Below are 17776 nucleotides of genomic sequence, written 5' to 3'. Positions count from 1 at the left end.
CGGCGATCACACCAAGTGAGACACTGCGAGCTGAGAGTTTGGGAGTCAAAGAAAAGTCTAGACCCGTGGGAGGATAGGGTTAGAGGATTGAAGTCGTTTTGGGTTGGTTTGGATGTTAAGATCAAAAGGGATTTTATGAAGGTGATTGCAAAGCTTAGAAGTTTTGTCAAGAGAGTACACAAAACCAAGGGACTAGATGCCTTGGAAACGTTCTCGCTTTTGCTAGGGAATACGGTAAATGGATGTTCTGGATGTGTAGATGTCGAGCTATAGGTATGGAGAAGTTCTCTAGTGCTGAAGAATGCAGGACTCATCTTGAACAAGAGCATGCTGCTGATTTTAAACCTCATTCGGCAAAGGATATGGTCAAGAGGATAGGGAAGACCTGGGCTTATAAGATACTGGTTGGGGTGTGGGAACCAGTGGATGCAGTTGCTGCTGTTGGAATGATCAAAACTCAGCTCGCTTACGTGAAGGCTTTTACATCTAAGTCTAGGAAGAAGGGGTGGTCCAACGAATGGCCTTTAGCTGCGGTTGAAGAGCGGAGTAAGTTACTCAAGGAAATCAAGTTACTCAAGCAATGATATAGTATTGAAGTCCATAAAACTTATCCAAAAGGTTCGTTCATGAGTATAGTATTCATTAACAGCAGAATAATATAATACTGTTGATCTAAAATTATCTTCATGCCTTGCAGGTTCTGCTAATCGATGCAAAGATATTGCTGATTGATAATTCAAGGATTAGATTGTTAGACAAACTCATACGGCTTTCTGTTTTTGACAACCGCTCTTATACGCTTCAGCTGCTGAAACCTTTCTTGCTGGTTGGTTGGTTTGAAACTTTGGTTTCATTTTCCGTCTGATTTGGTATTTGAACTGTTTCTTATATCCTTTCATGTCTTTTCTCATGTAGAATGAAATTGTAAGTATGGAATCAAAAGTCAAGTTAGATGCAGTAGAAGCTGATATTTTAGTCAACGAGGAGAAGAAGCCACTCAAAGAGGAGAAGTCACAGAGAAAAAAGACGAAAAAAACTAAAAGTATTAAGGTCTTTGAAGTTTTAAATTCACTATTTGCTTCTCTTACCTTTCAGTAAATGGTTTGTAAGAATGAATGGTCTTCATGGCGTAACAGAGAACTTCAACGAGCATGTCTAGTCCCGTTGATAAGAATGTTGAACGGTAAGCACCTCATGAGTCTTTATTGCGTGTTTGATGAATTGTTTCCGGGTTTCCTCTGAGCAAAACGTGTTCGTACATGTCCAGCACACCTTCTGTCAACCTTTAAGATACTATTGCAAGTGAAAAGGGACGATTGGAAATTTCATCCAACGCTGACATTCAGGTGGTAAAAGAGCTTCTCAATTGACGAATATAATTTGAATGTGTTGTATTGGGATGCATAATTCTTATTTCTTTCATTTGCGCATGCCTGGAAAAGATTCAGTGTCAGGAAACTTGGAGTCAGCACTTGGAGAAGGTGCAGCTAGATATAATTCAGCTCTTGACATGACGGTAAAGGTAAAGCAGTTACCAAACAAAAAAGACCATGTTCGTTCCATATGTAAAGACCTTCTTATTCTCTTTGATAAATTGAAATTGCAGGCCCTCATGAACATAAACGTTCTTAAAGAAGATATAAAGTACAATAAGCAACCATTTCACGGCAACCTGGAAGAACAAGTTCCTTATGAGCTACAAAATTTATTTAGTGCTGTTGTGTCAGGGGAAATAAAAACTGAGGGAGTCTACAGTTTCATCTTGAGAGACTTACTTGCTTCCCTAGAAGAAGCTAAGTCCATGGTTCGTGTGAATAATATAAGCTTCTAAGCATCATATTGTTTTTTTATGCTTAACTAAAAGTAATGTATTTTTCAGTCAAGTGGTGCTGCTGAGGTACTTGTAACCATCCTTGAGTCTTGGCATCGCTGGACAAATTTAGAAAGAGAAAGCTTGGTGACACGCCTTTTTACATTGGAGGAAAATGAAAGAATGCATTGTAGAAAATGCAGAAGGATGCCAAATTATCCAGAGCAAAGTTCTTATGGAATTGTTATGGCTGCAGATTCAATCCGAGACTTGAAGGTATGTTTCATTTATTTCGTATATCTTTCCTAGATAAACTGTTACGTGCCGTAAAATGATGTTATATGCTTATCTATATGCAGTGTACTTTTCGGAATATGAAGTTTGTGGATATTCTTAAGGTGATGCGCATGGAATACAAAATGTTATGCGACATTAAATCTGGAGGCTGTGGAACGACAAATTTTGTTCATCATGTTATAAGTAGATGCCCATCTATCTTCATAATCGGTAAGTTTTGAGAACCATGAATGTGATCTTATGCGTCCGTTTCATTTACTATGCTTATGATTAAATAACGTTGGTGTTATGTGGGGTTTGCAACATTAGTATTAGAATGGGAGAAGAGTGAAACAGAAAAGGAAATTTTTGAAACAACAAAGGCTCTAGAGTGGGAGATAGATATCAGCAGGCTGTACAAAGGCTTAGAACAAAACACTAACTACCGGCTTGTGTCTATGGTAAGAATTCAAAAAAAAAAAAAACTGAAACAGAGTCACAAATGCTTGTTCTATTTCTTTCTTATGTATCTCTCTGTTACATGCTCAGTATATATATGGGATGTGAATGCAGGTTGGATATGGTGAAGAAGAAAGAGAACACATATGCATGGCTTATGAAAAGAGCCGGTGGGTCAATCTCAGACGTGAGTCTTTAGCAGGAGAGGTAAGATAATTTTCGCTTCCTTGAGTAGAATTGTGAAGTTAGATACAGACGTTGTAAACATCTGTAATTGCATAGGTTGTTGGCAACAACTGGAAGAATGTGGTCAGATTCTGTGGAGAAAGGAAGGTTCGGCCAGAGATTTTGTTTTATGAAGAGCTGCCTGATCCATGATGGCCTAACAAGTGTATAGATATGGGATATGTTGATGCAACCTAATTAGAAGTATAATCTAGAATCAAGTTGTTAGCCATGGGCAACTTGATTTTCTCAAGAAACACCAAACTCCTTAACCTGCAACTAATGACATAATAAAATAATATAACCAACAATGTAGCTGGTTTAAGATAATACTTGTAAAGTCTATGGATAAAATAGGCTAAAAATCAGTAATATTCTAGTTTGTGGTATATAATGAAAGGTTAATAAAACTTTTAAACATTATTTTTTGGTCCCCAAATGTTTCAAAATATTATTTCTTTGCCCCGTATCTTTCAATTTTTGAAGATTAGGCTTTTCTCCACCACCTTTAATAGACTCACGCTGCTTGATTTAGTGTTTGCGTATACACACTTTGTTCATCACAGTCATGAAGACGAACATTGTCCGAAACTTCACACTAGTTTTGGTCTATTTATCCCACAAAGTGTTCGATACAATTCCCCAATTGGCAACGCTCAAAATGTTCTTCCTCCCCCCCCCGCCTTGTCACGTGCCTCTCACGTGATAGAAGCATGACGATCGTTCGAAGCTTCACACTAGTTTCGAATTATTTATCCCAAACGGGTAAATGCACACAAAGTGTTCGATACAATTCCCCCAATGGCAACGCTCAAAATGTTGTTCTTCCCCCCACCCCCCCCCCCCCCCCCCCCCGCCTTGTCACGTGCCTCTCACGTGATAGAAGCTTGACCATTGTTTCAACGCTTCACACTAGTTTTGATCTATTCATCTCAAATGGTTAATGCGCACAAGGTGTTCCATACAATTCCCCAATGCCAACGCTCAAAATGTTGTTTTTTCCCCCCACGCCTTGTCACGTGGCTCTCACGTGATAGAAGCCACCGTCTTCTCTTCCTTGCTGTTACGTTCGTTGATTTTCCCGCCTTTCTCTCTCTGAAAAAGCAAAAAAAAAACAAAACTTGGAGAGCAAGAAACCGAAAGAAAGCCTCTTGAGAATCGTTGACTAATGGAGTCTTCTCTCTTTAGAGACGACGAAGAAGGCGCAGAGCTCTTCCGCGACGCCAAAGAGCTAATCGCTAAAGGAGACCACACCAAGGCCCTGGAGATACTCGAAGATCTGTTACTATTCTACGCACAAGAAGAAGGCTCATCGCTTCTACACAACGAACAAGCTACAATCTTCTCGAAGCTATCACGAGAAGCAACGAAAAACCCTAACTTGGCGTTCACGTACCTTTTGGCTTCAGTGTCATGCCTTGCCGAACAAGCAAACCTCTCGCGGCTCTGCGCAGAAAGGCTCCACCAACTAGGTCAACACCTTGGATCGGTGATGTACTACAAGGAGTGTGTTCGCATAGGGAAACAGAGTTTATATGTTTCTCGAGGCCTAGAAGAGGAAAGGAGGAAAAAACTGGAGTTTATGATCAAAGATGCAGAGTTGAGGATCCTTGAGTGCAAGACTGAGACTATTAGAACCGATGAGGCGAAGTTTGTTGAGACAAAGAGAAGTCCAGAGCCTGTTAACAAAGGACTGAGGTTGTTTTGGATTGGTTTGGATGTTAAGATCAAGAGGGAGTTGATGAAAGTAAGCATTGAGAAGCTTAGAGGCTTTGTACATAGCAGCGAGGGGTCACTAAAGGCTTTGGAGAAAGTTCTCGCTTATGCTAAGGAACACAAGAGATGGACGACATGGGTGTGTCGAACTATATGTTTAGCGGATTTCTCTAAAGCTGAAGAGTGTAAGGCTCATTTTGAGCAACAACATGGTGCAGATTTTAAGCCTGAGTTGGAGAAGGATGTGGTCGTGAGGATAGGGAAAAACTGGGGTCATAAGATTAAGGGTGGAGGTTGGGATGCGGTGGATACATTAGCTGCTGTTGAGATGATCAAAACTCAGCTTGAAGATGTGAAAGCGTTTACAACGGAAGCTAGGAAGAAGGGGTGGTCAAACCAATGGCCTTTGGTCGAGGATGAAAACCGGAGTGGTTTGCTCAAGGAAGTTAAGCTACTCCTTGTGTCGCTCTATGAGCATCAGATTCTCTCCTGCAGTATTAGAGACTGGGTGATGCGTTTTCCGGTTAAGCATCTTAGGAAACTCGAGGTTTCAGAAGAGAGTATTAGCGATTGTCACATAGTGGAAACGCCACAGAGCATTTGTTTTCTGGAACGTTATGAGCTCAGTCAGATCAGAGCCTTTCTAGGAACTATCAAGTGTGAAAGGCATGATGGTACAGAACAAGTTTGCAGAGCAGTGGACAGTGTGTTGGATCGTATTCGAATTAAAGAAAGTGTTGAACTTGACGAGCAGTTTTCGTTGCTGCTTCTGGATAAAAGACTGTTGAAAAACAATAATGCTGCTCCATTTGATGGTTGTGTTGATGATGGGAAAATCAAATTGATTAAAGATCCTGATGGTCACTACGCCAAGGCACAGGCTCAGGGAGATGATATGATATTCTGGTTAGGTGACTGCTCTTCAGTGGATAAAAGCTTTCCAAAACCTATCAGGGAACACAATCTTGAAACCTGGGTGGCTGTTTTGAGAACTGTTCAGTACACATGTAAAGCATTGAGAACCAAACATGTAATGAAAGAGCACGTCTTGGAGTACGAAGCAGCTCTTACTTTCGTGGAAAACTTGTGTATGCTTGAAGATAAAAGACGAGAGAATGTTCAGGACGATCGAAGGAAGAAGAGCTATGCATCTCTTCTCTGTGATAGATGTGAAGAGAGAGTGCCAAAAGAAAAAAACTCCCTCACTGCAAGATTGTTCTTATGTGCAGTAAGAGATGTTTTCGAGGGAGGATGGGATCCGACATTTGACTTAGACGATTGCATGAGTCGTGTACGTGAGGGTAAAGGTCTCAGGGATGAGATAGTGTTGAAGTACATAGAACTTCTGAAATCAGCTGTCACGGAGAAGGTTCATCCATGATTTGAATATATTCATTAACAACAGAATAACAAAAAAATGTCCATCTAAAATTATATATATGACTTGCAGGTTCTGCGGATCGATGCAAAGATACTGCTGATTGATAATTCAAGGATTAGATTGTTAGACAAGCTCACAAGGCTTTCTGCTTTTGACAACCGCTCTTATATTCTTCAACTGCTAAAACCTTTCTTGCTGGTTGGTTTTAAACTTTGGTTATATACAGAGAGCTCTCATTTTCTATCTTATCTGACATTTGAGATGTTTCTTATATGGTTTTCATGTAGAATGAGATTTTACATATGGAATCAAAAGCCAAGTCAGATGCAGCAGAAGCAGATCTTTTACTCGAAGAGGAGAAGAAGACACAGGCAAAAAAGAAGAAGAAAACTAAAAGCACTAAGGTCTTTAAACTTATAAATTCTCTATTTGCTTCTCTGACTATTCCGTTCATCTGTTCTAAGAATGAATGGGCTTCATTGTGCAACAGATAACTTCAACGAGCATGGCTAGTCCCGTTGAACAGTAAGTGTTAGATACCGCCATAATATTCTCTCACTCTGTTAGATCAGTTACCAATATCGAAGGGAATATATATCCTGACATTCTTGTAACAGCTTTGCGTGTTTGATGAATTGTTCTTTACATGTACAGAAAACCTTCTATCGATCTTGAACCAGGAGGTACATCTCAATCACCAAAAACGATGGAAGAAGATTCCATCACCATGGAACCAGAAGATACTGTTGGAACTGAAAAGGGTCCATTGGAAATTTCATCCACCAATGACATTCAAGAGGGAGCTACTAAAGTTAACACTGGTGGTAAAAAGAGCTTCTCAAGTGACGATTAATCTGAACTTTTTTTTTTTGTTTTAAGATTCATCCTTCTTATTAATATTCATTTGCCTTCAAGATATGCAAAACATGCCTGAAGAAGGTTCACTGTCCGGACATTTGGAGTCATCACTTGACATGACGCTTAAGGTAAAGCAGTGACCAAACAAAATGGAACAAGATTCAGTACCTAAACTGTCATCTTCTGATTTAGCTCATTCCATATCCCTTTACCTTCTTATATAAATTCACACTGAAACCTATCTTGCCAGTTGGTTTGAAACTTTATTTATACACAGAGAGCTTTCATTTTTCCGGCTGATTTGGTATTTGAATTGTTTTCTTATATGTTTTCATTTTCTCTTTTCATGTAGAATGAAATTGTGATTATGGAACCCAATGTCAAGTCAGACGCAGCAGAAGGGAAGAAGAAGTCACTCAAAGGGGGGAAGAAGTCACAGGCCAAAAAGACGAAAAAAGATAAAAGCATTAATGTATTTGTAGTTCTAAATTTCTCTATTTGCTTCTCTGACTTTTCGGTTAATAAGCTATAAGAATGAATGGGCTTCGTGGCGCAGCAGATAACTTCAACGAGCATGGCTAGTCCTGTTGATAAGACTATTGAACAGTAAGTACCTCAACAGTCTTTTTTGCGTGTTTGATGAATTGTTTTCTGGTTTTCTCTGAGACGAATTTGTTCTTACATCTCCAGTGAATCTTCTGTCAAACTTGAACCGGAAGAACATTCTATGGAACCGGAAAAAGGTCGAGTGGAAGCTACTACAGTTGACCGTGATGGTAAAAAGATCTTTCTCAATTGACGAATAATTTGAATTTGTTTTGTTTTGTTATGCGCTCATAATTCTTATTTCTTTATTCACCACCTTCAAGATATGAAAAACATGTCTGGAGAAGATTCACTGTCGAAAATTTTGGAGCCAGTCCTTGAAGGAGCTACAGCGAGATACAATTCAGCTCTTGACACGACGCTAAAGGTAAACCAGTATACGTTAACTGTGGTCTTCTGATTCAGCTCATTCCATATTTTCTTTGATAAGTTCACAAAAAATGTTGGTATTGCAGGCCCTTTTGAGCATAAACGTTCTTAAAAAACAAGTTCTAAATTACAATAAGCAACCAGTTCATGACAACCTGGAAGAACAAGTTCTATGTGCGCTACAAATTTTATTCACTGCGGCTGTGTCAGAGAAAATAAAAACTGAGGGAGTCTACAGTCTCATCTTGAGAGACTTACTCGTGTCCTTAGAAGCAGTTAATTGCATGGTTCGTGTGAATAATATTAGCTTCGAAGCATCATATTCTATTTTTATATTTTAATAAGCTTAACTAAAGGTAATGTATATTTTCAGTCGAGTGGTGCTGCTGAGGTACTTGTAACCATCCTTGAGTCTTGGCATTGCTGGAAAAATTCAGAAAGAGAAAGCTTGGTGACTCGCCTTTTCACGTTGGAGGAAAATGAAAGAATGAGTTGTAGAAAATGCGGAAGGAAGCCAAATTATCCAGAGCAGAGTTCTTACGGCATTGTTGTAGCTTCAGATTCAATCAGAAACGTTAAGGTATGTTTTCATTAATTTGGCTTCTTGCCTTTCCTTAGAGAAACTGGTACTTCCCCTTTATAAAGCTGTTATGTGCTTTTCATATATGCAGTGTGCTTTTGGGGATATAAAGTTTGTGGATGTCCTCAAGGTGACCCGCATGAATTATAAAATGTTATGTGACATTAAAACTGGAGGCTGTGGAACGTCAAATTGTGTTCATCACGTTATAAGTAGATGCCCACCTATCTTCATAATCGGTAAGTTTTTGAAAACCATGATTATGATCTCATATACTTATTTCATTGGCTATGGTTATAATAAAATAACGTTGGTGTTTTGTAGTGTTAGAATGGGAGAAGAGTGAAACTGAAAAGGAAATTTCTGAAACAACAAAAGCTCTGGAGTGGGAGATAGATATCAGCAGGCTGTACGAAGGCTTAGAACCAAACACTAACTACCGTCTTGTGTCTATGGTTAAAAAAAAAAAAAACTTGTCCTATTGTTCTTCTGTGTTTCTCTGTAATAGTCTCTGATATAAGGGATGTGAATGCAGGTTGGTTATGGTGAAGAAGACGAAGAACACATCTGCATGGTTTATGAAAAGAACAGGTGGGTCAATCTCAGACGTGAGTCTTTAGCAGGAGAGGTAAGACAGAAACTGTTGATTTTGTCTTCCTTGTGTTGAATTGTTGGGATAATATATGTGTGGGAATGGGATAGGTTGTTCGTAGCTGGAAGAGTGTGGTTAGATTCTGTGGAGAAAAGAAGATTCGGCCAGAGATTCTGTTCTATGAAGCTGCACGATCCGTGATGACCTGACAAGTGTATCAACATGGGGAAACCCAGCATCGATGTATAAAACATTGAGAATTTGGCTCTGACATTATGTACTTAGATTCATATCTTGAATCAAGATTGATAGTCATGTTAAACTTGATCTTCTCAAGAGACACCAATGTGCAAGTAATGACATGATAAAAGAGTACATGTACAGTTTTTAAGCTGATTGTTTTTGCTGGGCATAGTAAAGATATATTCTGGTGCAGACTTGTACTTGCGCTTACTTTACTTGCCTCCAGGTTACTGTTCTAGCAGAAGGTACCACAGCAAGTGGAAGCAAAGCATCAGGACCCGCCATTTGGGAACTTAACTTTGTTTGGTTCCTAGTCATTCGTCGACTATGCACCAATGGCTTCTTCTGCTTCTTGTCTCGCAAGTCAGAAGAAGCAAGCAGAACATTTTATTGACAAACAGGAACTCAATTCCAGATTCTACTTCATTTAAGTGTGTCCAGTGCACCATTCTCTCCATTTCCAGCAGATTCTACTTCCATTTATTATTTAGATTTTAATTTTATATGTTAGTGTAATGATTCATTCTTATCTCGACTGATTTTGCGTTTCATTGTAACTTTTTTATAATAATTCGGAAAAAAAAAACGAACAAGCCCAGCCAAAACGAGTAAAAACTAGAGCCTAATAATTAACTAAGAAAACGAACAAGAAACTAAACAAACAAACAATAACCCAACTAATTAAACCCCAAACCGCCAGACGCGGACGATCCAGTGCAGCTAATACCGTTCCCAACCAAAGCTGAAGCCGCAGCAACCGCATTGCTCCGCTCCAAATGGCAGAGCTGACGCAGCTTAGTGGGGACATACCAAATGGAGAGACGAGGGTGAGCGTTGAAAACTGCGTCTATGTCCCAGCCATGACGACAAGCTATGTTCACTAGCGGCTTGTAACATGCCTGACGCCACGACCCAACGTTCTCGCCGCGTTCTTTAAACGCTCTTCGTAGAGCGTTTGAAGCTTCTTCGTCTAGGCAGTGGAGTGCGTAGCAATGAACGTAGTGTCGCATCTTCGGCTTGTTTATGTAACTCGCTCCGGACTTCTTGGCGTATCTGAATACTTGGTTCGTCACCTATTTACATATTTTTCCAAAACATTAAAATCAGTAGTTAATAGCTCCAAACAGAAAGTACCAATATTTATGTTGTAAAAAGATTATCATAAAAACAATGGAACTAAAAATTTGAGAAAGAACAAAAAAAAAAGGAGTTTTATTCGCTTAAATTTTCTGTACTTTAAAAAAAAATAACGTGCGTCTGTACAAGCAATGGCACAGAGCTCATGGATTATGTACTATCATCACTCAAAGAAAGGAGACACTATTACCCGCTGAGCAATATCATGTATCCAAATATTATTTCTAAATATATACACACAAAAAATATATCCTTATTAATTGTCAAAAAGTATAATATCTATGTTTATTTACGCACATGCATGCAGAAATTGATCGAATCTAAATGCATAAGGACATCGTATCTTAGTACTTGCTATCTCATGTCGTTTTTAGACTAAAACAAAACAACGACTGTGTTTTTATCCTAACTCGACACGTTGTCGTACGCTGACTCTGTCAAAACTTTAAATTGAAATCTAACTATATTCGTTAACAAAAAGAAAATGTAAATCAGAACCTATATAAATCTATGCCACACATAGCAAAAACTAAAAAGAAAATAAAAAAATAATACTGGAAAACAAAACACTGACCTAGTGACTTGTCAAACTTACTTTAAAACAGCTGTCGATGATAATGGCTATGGTATCCCTACCATACCTCATAAATTCCGACAGAACTAATATATAAATATATTTTTCTTTTTTTTTGCGCAACATAAATATATTTTTCTAAAAATAATAATAATGTAAAAGTAAACGTACGGCTAGGATTAAGTCTTGGAAGATACCTTGGTGGGGCATTTTTCGCCACGGTCTTTAGCAATGGTCTGAACTTGAATAAGAAACTCGCGACATTGTTCGTACAAGTGGAAAAGATAATCCAAACCGTTCTTTTTGCCACGTGCCACTTCCCCTGGCTCCGTTACGATGAACGGATGCTCTCTCTGTCTCTCAATCCCCAACACACCACCACCTCCTCCTCCGTTACCGTCATCGTCATCATCACCTTCGTTCATGTCATCATCGGTTTCCACTGACGTCACCATCTGTTTCTTTCTGCGTCTTTGCTGTGGCTTCTTCATCTTTGCCTGCCCTGCGTCCCAATAGCCTCCTCCTCCGCCGTTGTTCCCCGCCGCATCGGTATGTTCTAGCTGATGCACTGGCTCCTCTGATAACCCTGTCCAATCATCTATATATACTTTTTGTCACAATCACATAATTTCTATACACTATAACTAATCCTCGTACTTCTTGCAATAGGTCTAATATATAACAACCTGACTGCACTGCATAGTGTATAAACTGTATACACAATAGCACGTTAAGGGGTGGTTTTAGTGACAAATAGATAAAATATTCGTTTACACCCCAAATATTAAAAAATATTATACATATATTAAATATCACTCAAATCATCAATCAAGATTATTAAAATTTAAAGTAAAAAATGTATATAATCCCTTAAATTTTAGATGAGGCTCCTATAAACGCATATTTACTATTTTCACAACTTTATTATACACAAATAAACGTGGAACGTGAGAAATACATGTATATATTCAATGATATTGGTACTTTCTTTTTGCTGAATTGTAAACATCATTAATATGACGAAATGACCTGCAAATATCATTATTATGTTGTTATTGTACCTTCTTGAGAGAGTGCATCAAGAGCGTGATGAGTGCCGGAATCACCTGCGGCGGAGAGTATCAAATGACGGCGTCTAGAAGACTCCTGCTCTTCCTCTTCTAGCAACCGTCTCCGTTCAGCTCTCACGGCGGCTTTGACACCGTACCGTTCACCCACGAGGAGCTCCCAACGAAAGATATGAGAGAGGCTATTCATCATATCCTCAAGCTCCTCGTCCTTCATGCCCACAAGCGTGCTCGCCGTGAAACCTAGCTCGGCTATCTTCGCCGCCGTGTAAAAACGTACACCGTAAGGACCGAACAAACCCTCCAACCCACCTAGTCTCATTCCAAACGCTGCCGTCTGCGGTGTTGCGGGGGGTTGTTGCTGCGGTGGAGGAGGAACCGGAGGTGGTGGTTGTTGAACCATTGCTCTCGTTGGGTTCCATCGGAATAAGCCACTCGTGAAACCTTCAGGATCCATATTCTCTTTCTTTACTCTTTTTTTGAGGAGGTTGCTTTATTGTTAAAATGACCACTCGAGCAGCTTCTATATATACAACAGTAAAGAATCTAGAAAATAAATTAAAACTTTTTGAAATATTCTTATTTTATATATCTGTTTATTGCAATAAAGTACGTATGTATATGTAAGTATTATATAAAGAAGATATGTGTCTTGCTGGAAAATTGACAGTTGTGACTAAACAAGTCAAGCTTTTTTTATCTTTCATCGACATTCTTTTTTCTCTGTATACTGATTATGACCCTTTGTCATTTGACACGTTAAGTTATAAAATGATTAGGGTTTTTATTGTGTTCTCTTCTTTTTATTAATACATTTTTATTTTTAAATTTATCTCTTACGTTTTTAATAGTTTTACTTCTGTAATTGTCTCTTTGAATCGGGCAATATGGTGTAGACCGTTATAATTTGAACGAAACTCTTTGCAGCAGCTGGAGAAATGTATATATTTCTCTGTAGTGTCCTTTACATAACTCAAACGAATAAGTTATCCACATAGGCTACTGAGTACGTCTTTTTAAGTTATGGTATAAGTTCTGATAAATTTATAATGAAAATAATTTTTGTGTGATAAGAAATATCAGCATTGTCTGAACGCGAATCTCGTGGACATTAAATGAGATTGTTAATTTATAGCAAAAATAGGAATTTAATTTTTTTTCTGCTGTGCAATAATAAATTCTGAGTATTTATAGATTTACAGGGAATTGATTTGCATTTAGAGAACAAAGATTAATAAATGCAAAGTGAAAACCTCAAAAGGAGGAGTCAGGAGTGTTTCAGTCTATCTAATCCCATGAACTTTGGGGTCTAATCTCTTCTACGATCATTACGTGTTGTCATCTCCCTGATCTATTATTACACCTGTCCTGAACATAAATTTTCGTTTCTATTTTTTTTTTGTCAATCTTTTCTAGGTAAAAAAAGCAAAAATATCTTATTAAAAAAATTCTCAAACCGATAAAATACATTAATGTTATAGAAATAAACATCTAACTTGTTGTTTAATTCGGCCAAAAAAAACCTGAACTTTGCACGAATTGCCAAAAAAAACATGAACTTTTGGGCTGACCAAAAAAACACCAAACTTTCATTGACTTTAGAATTAATTAACAATGTTTTCGCTGACTTGCCAATTTAGCACGCCGTCAACAAATTTAACAGAAATATTTAACGTCGTTTATTGTTGGCGTTAAGTAAAACGACGTCGTTTGCAAATGAGATGAAACGACGTCGTTTTACATGATTTGAAATTAAAAATATGTAAACCCCTAAAATCGAACCCAGGTTGGTTGGTCAAATGACAAGGTATTTTACCACTGGGCTACTGGCACTTTCAATGTACTTACTAACATGTTTATTTTTATTTGATACATGTTAAATATAAAAAATTCTCTAAAAACTTAATAAGATCTTTAAAATTCCAAAAAAATTAAAAAATAAAGAAGATTTTTATAAAATTAATTTAGAAATTAAAATTAAAAATAAAACTTTCTTTTTCTTTTTAAAAAATAAAAACTCTTCCAAAATTTTCTAAAAACTTAAAAAGATCTTTAAAATTCCAAAAAAATTAAAAAAATAAAGAAGATTTTTAGAAAATTAATTTAGAAATTAAAATTAAAAATAAAATTTTCTTTTTCTTTTTAAAAATAAAAACTCTTCCAAAATTTTCTAAAAACTTAAAAAGATCTTTAAAATTCCAAAAAATTGAAAAAATAAAGAAATTTTTTATAAAATTAATTTTGAAATTAAAATAGAAAATAAAATTTTATTTTTTCTTTTCAAAAAATAAAAAAATCTTCCAAACTTTTCAATTTTTTTTTATACATTTGCTAAAAGTTGAAATTAATTATACACACATAAAAAGTTGATAATTGTAACTTTAATTTTTTGCATTTTATTATAATTTTTTAAAAAATTGGATTTTTTTTTAAAATGAAAAATTTGGAAATTTTTTGATTTTTTAATTTCAATTTTAATTTCAAAATTAAAGATAAAGTTTTTATTTTTTAATTTCAATAAAATTTTAAAGATCTTTTTAAGTTTTTAGAAAATTTTGGAAGAGTTTTTATTTTTTAAAAAGAAAAATAAAATTTTATTTTTAATTTTAATTTCTAAATTAATTTTATAAAAATCTTCTTTATTTTTTTAATTTTTTTAGAATTTTAAAGATCTTATTAAGTTTTTAGAGAATTTTTTACATTTAATATGTATCAAATAAAAGTAAACATGTTAGTAAGTACATTGAAAGTGTGAGTAGCCCAGTGATAAAAGACCTTGCCATTTGACCAACCAACTTGGGTTCGAATCCAGGGGTCTACTTATTTTTAATTTCAAATCCTCTAAAACGACGTCGTTTCACTTAACGTCTAGTTAACACTGTGTTAACTGAGAGTTCACGGCGTGCTAAATTGGCAAGTCAATCCTAAGTTTATTAATAAACTAAAAAAGTCAACAAAAGTAAATGATTTTTTTGGCGAGGCTCGAGTACAGGTTTTCTTTGGCAATTCGTGAAAAGTTTGTGTTTTCTTTGGCCGAATTCTCTTTTTTTTTTGCTAAGTTCTAACTTGTTGTTTAATTGCTTTACTACTAATTTTTTGGGTGAGCTATTCTTTTGGCATCATCAGTATGAAGACTAACTTCATTTGATGATGGATAGCTCACGTTCCAAACGTATAACTGTTCTACATTTGAAGACTAACTTGTTCCCATAAAATTCAGGCTCAGTAAATAGCATATATATGTTAGACTAGTTGAATATACCGTTAATTAAAATTCCCATCAAATTTAGTTGAAGACACCCCCAAGCAAAATGTATGCGACCCTACAAAAACTAAAACTATTACAAACGAAAATTATTACTATTATAATAAATAAGTAATCCCAATTTCATTTCGGATATAAAACCAAAAAAGACTAATATATAGGTTGGGTCTAATTATACTTAATATTGAACTTTTTGAAGAAAAACCTTTCAAAAACAGATTCATAAAAAAATTAGAACAAAAATATATAATATCATAGTAAGCGAAACATATCTTGCTCTTGTTAGAACATCTGACCCAAAAAAGCTTCGTGGTCGTCACAAAAAACGTTAAATTACATTAAAACCGGAACTTTTTTTTTTATTGAAGTGAACAATCCTAGTTAAGTAAAACTCTCTCTCTTTGTTCTCTAGAGAGACGAAGGTGAGAGGAAGTAGATCTAGGTTTTAACGGTGGTCGATTCCGGTGGCTCTCACAGCACCGGAGTCGCGTTTCGTTGCTCTATTGTTGTTTGCTCGTGTTGTTCTCTGAAGGCGTGGGGAGGATTCGACTGATTTGATGGATGTGAAGACTCCGGCGTGGAGGAGCGTGGTGGCGCGTGAAGTTTATTTTCAGAGTCAGGTCGCTAAAGTCAGGTATTTTCTAGATGTTGATGACGTGTGCTGGTTGTTTCTCGCCAACATCAGAGTTTGCTTCTTCTTTGAACTCCTAGATCTACTTGTCTTCTCGCTGGCCTTGTGCTTAAAGAGTTTGTTCCCTTTGCTCTTTCTGGTTTGAGCTGTATCTATCCTATAATGGGTTTTGGAATCTCTCTCGCCTTCATAGTTGGTCGTGATCAAGGTCTTGTGTAGTTTGTAGTGTCTTTGCTAATCTTCTCAGTTCATCTTAGACTAATCTGTCATGGAGTGTAGAGAATGGCTTAATTTGTCTTTGTTCCAGCAACGGTGAAGCAGAGTAGTAGTGGTATGTGGAGAGCTACTGAAGGTTAGTGTCGTGAAGAAGAGTTGGTTTCAAGTCACCCCTGGTCTCTCAGGTTCAAAGACGTCCTTCTCCTGCCCTTTGAATAAGTTACTTCTGGTCTCTCTTGGTCTCTGGATTTCCTCGGTGGCTTCTAGGTGTTGAAGCAATAGAAAGAGGTTAAGGCTTTGTAGTGTTCAGATGAAGGCGTGGTTGAGATGACAGCTCTTCCGGGTGTTTGTTTCTTCTTGTTTTATGTCTTGGCTTCGTCTTAGTGGTGGTGTGTGGTGTGTGTGGTCATCGTGAACGGGTGGTTCAGATGATGGTTTTTGCTCTTCATGAAGAACTTCTACTTTTTATGCTCTCTTGCTCCCTGTGTGGCGAGACATCCGGCTACTCGTAAGACAATTAAGTATGGTTTCTATTTTCTCTTCATAGGTTAAGTTTTAGTTAAAAGAATTTAGTTTGTAGCTTAAAGCTTCGTTTATTAGTGGTCTGTCTCTTGGACTTTTGATTCCCTTGTAGACTTGGTTTCTGGGGATATTCATATTTTCCGCCGGCATTTGTATTCCTCTTTGTGTGTTTAACAAAGTTATCAATGAAAACTCACTTGGGAAAAAAAAGAACAATCCTAGTTAAGTAAGCCTTGTCAATAAACAGTGATCGCAAGAAACAAAGCCGTTTGAGCCGATAAGAAAACTTTAACGTGGAAAGGTAGCCAATGAGGAAACGACAGGTCAGGTCGGAGTTCTGAGAGTCTGCCATCTTAAAAGCTCAGTCTGTTTTATTTGACTGTCTCTCTCACAGCCCTAGCATCCTCCTCTCTCCTTCTCATCAGTCCCTCAGTTTCCTCTTTACCTTTTCTTTGTCTTTTCTCTCATTTTCAAATTATTTTATGTTAATTTGCAGCATTAGTACGACATTACATATGTACTGTTATTATAATTATGATATATTATCATGATCATCATTGCGACTTGCGACTCTAATACTGTTTTTACTCTGTTCATTAACTGTTGGAGTTTTAGAATCCTGAAAATATTGGACAGTGTGTTCTAAAGCCCCTATTACAACCCTATTTTCCAATATTATACTCGCCTTAATTTAAAAAAAAAATGAAAAATGACTTAATATGTGATTTGAAATTTTAATTTTCCTAGACTTACACAATAAATTAATAATAAAGATGTTAATGTACTCATCTTCTTTATTTGTTTATCTGCAGCATTAGTACATTATTTTATATGTATTTGTTATCCCCTATATATTATTTAAGAAGCATTACAACATTTTTTGTAGTCACATGTCATCACTAGAATGATTTTTAGAATCCTTAGAAAAATAGGTTGGTCCATCTAAATATATAATAAACTTTTTATTAAACTAACCATAAATACATTATTAATGTGCTTCATTATTTCCATTAATAAAATTAAAGAATTACCTAATATGGTTAAAGTATATATGACAATTAATGACTTTGAATAATAAAGATTTGATAAAAATAAGTGTATATTATATTATATTTGTTTAATTTTAAACTATTAAAATAAATAAAACAATCATAGTAACCATTTAATAAAAATTAAAAAAATTCTTTATATGTTATATTTTAAATTTTTAAAAACGAGTATAAATTACTAAAACCATTAAAAGTTTCAC

At 36.4% G+C, this 17776-nt stretch overlaps 3 protein-coding genes across 4 annotated transcripts; 2 read left to right on the top strand and 1 right to left on the bottom strand.

Moving 5' to 3' along the window:
- On the top strand, window positions 1-3203 carry LOC103855100 (the record flags this gene model as incomplete). Its single annotated transcript, XM_033285334.1, has 13 exons — window positions 1-209; window positions 260-470; window positions 529-618; window positions 698-826; window positions 916-1050; window positions 1137-1184; window positions 1385-1522; window positions 1607-1804; window positions 1880-2086; window positions 2170-2317; window positions 2417-2547; window positions 2660-2752; window positions 2828-3203. Coding segments are annotated over 13 exons (1833 nt in total), but the record flags the coding sequence as incomplete, so codon positions are not given.
- Window positions 3204-3438: 235 nt separating this feature from the next.
- On the top strand, window positions 3439-9210 carry LOC103854963. Its single transcript, XM_009131931.3, has 16 exons — window positions 3439-5855; window positions 5937-6065; window positions 6155-6271; window positions 6358-6392; window positions 6522-6691; window positions 6783-6853; window positions 7078-7197; window positions 7282-7331; window positions 7416-7501; window positions 7595-7698; window positions 7787-7987; window positions 8074-8280; window positions 8372-8519; window positions 8605-8735; window positions 8816-8908; window positions 8983-9210. Exons 1-16 carry the CDS (start codon window positions 3939-3941, stop codon window positions 9079-9081), a joined length of 3678 nt encoding a protein of 1225 aa, XP_009130179.2. The 5' UTR covers window positions 3439-3938; the 3' UTR covers window positions 9082-9210.
- Window positions 9211-9736: 526 nt separating this feature from the next.
- Window positions 9737-13508, bottom strand: LOC103249142 (protein LEAFY). 2 transcript variants are annotated; one of them, XM_009131929.3, is made up of 3 exons: window positions 11888-13508; window positions 11024-11424; window positions 9737-10188 (listed from the first exon to the last, which is right to left on the bottom strand). In XM_009131929.3, exons 1-3 carry the CDS (start codon window positions 12348-12350, stop codon window positions 9793-9795), a joined length of 1260 nt encoding a protein of 419 aa, XP_009130177.1. In that variant the 5' UTR covers window positions 12351-13508; the 3' UTR covers window positions 9737-9792. The 2 variants fall into 2 exon arrangements, with proteins under 2 accessions (XP_009130177.1, NP_001288996.1); NM_001302067.1 differs by having other exon boundaries at window positions 9793-10188; window positions 11024-11412; window positions 11888-12350.
- Window positions 13509-17776: the final 4268 nt, after the last annotated feature.

This window comes from Brassica rapa, chromosome A02, assembly GCF_000309985.2.
Source record: "Brassica rapa cultivar Chiifu-401-42 chromosome A02, CAAS_Brap_v3.01, whole genome shotgun sequence".
Classification (NCBI taxonomy): Eukaryota; Viridiplantae; Streptophyta; class Magnoliopsida; order Brassicales; family Brassicaceae; genus Brassica; species Brassica rapa.
This window is presented reverse-complemented; position numbering and strand designations above follow the sequence as displayed.

Coding starts and splice junctions, on each gene's coding strand:
- LOC103854963 (XM_009131931.3), top strand. CDS start 3,939: ATGGAGTCTTCTCTCTTTAGAGACGACGAAGAAGGCGCAGAGCTCTTC. Junction 7,988..8,073: donor TAGAAGCAGTTAATTGCATG/GTTCGTGTGAAT, acceptor GTATATTTTCAG/TCGAGTGGTGCTGCTGAGGT. Junction 8,281..8,371: donor ATTCAATCAGAAACGTTAAG/GTATGTTTTCAT, acceptor TCATATATGCAG/TGTGCTTTTGGGGATATAAA.
- LOC103249142 (XM_009131929.3), bottom strand. CDS start 12,350: ATGGATCCTGAAGGTTTCACGAGTGGCTTATTCCGATGGAACCCAACG. Junction 11,425..11,887: donor TGATGCACTCTCTCAAGAAG/GTACAATAACAA, acceptor AAGTATATATAG/ATGATTGGACAGGGTTATCA. Junction 10,189..11,023: donor GCGAAAAATGCCCCACCAAG/GTATCTTCCAAG, acceptor ATATGTAAATAG/GTGACGAACCAAGTATTCAG.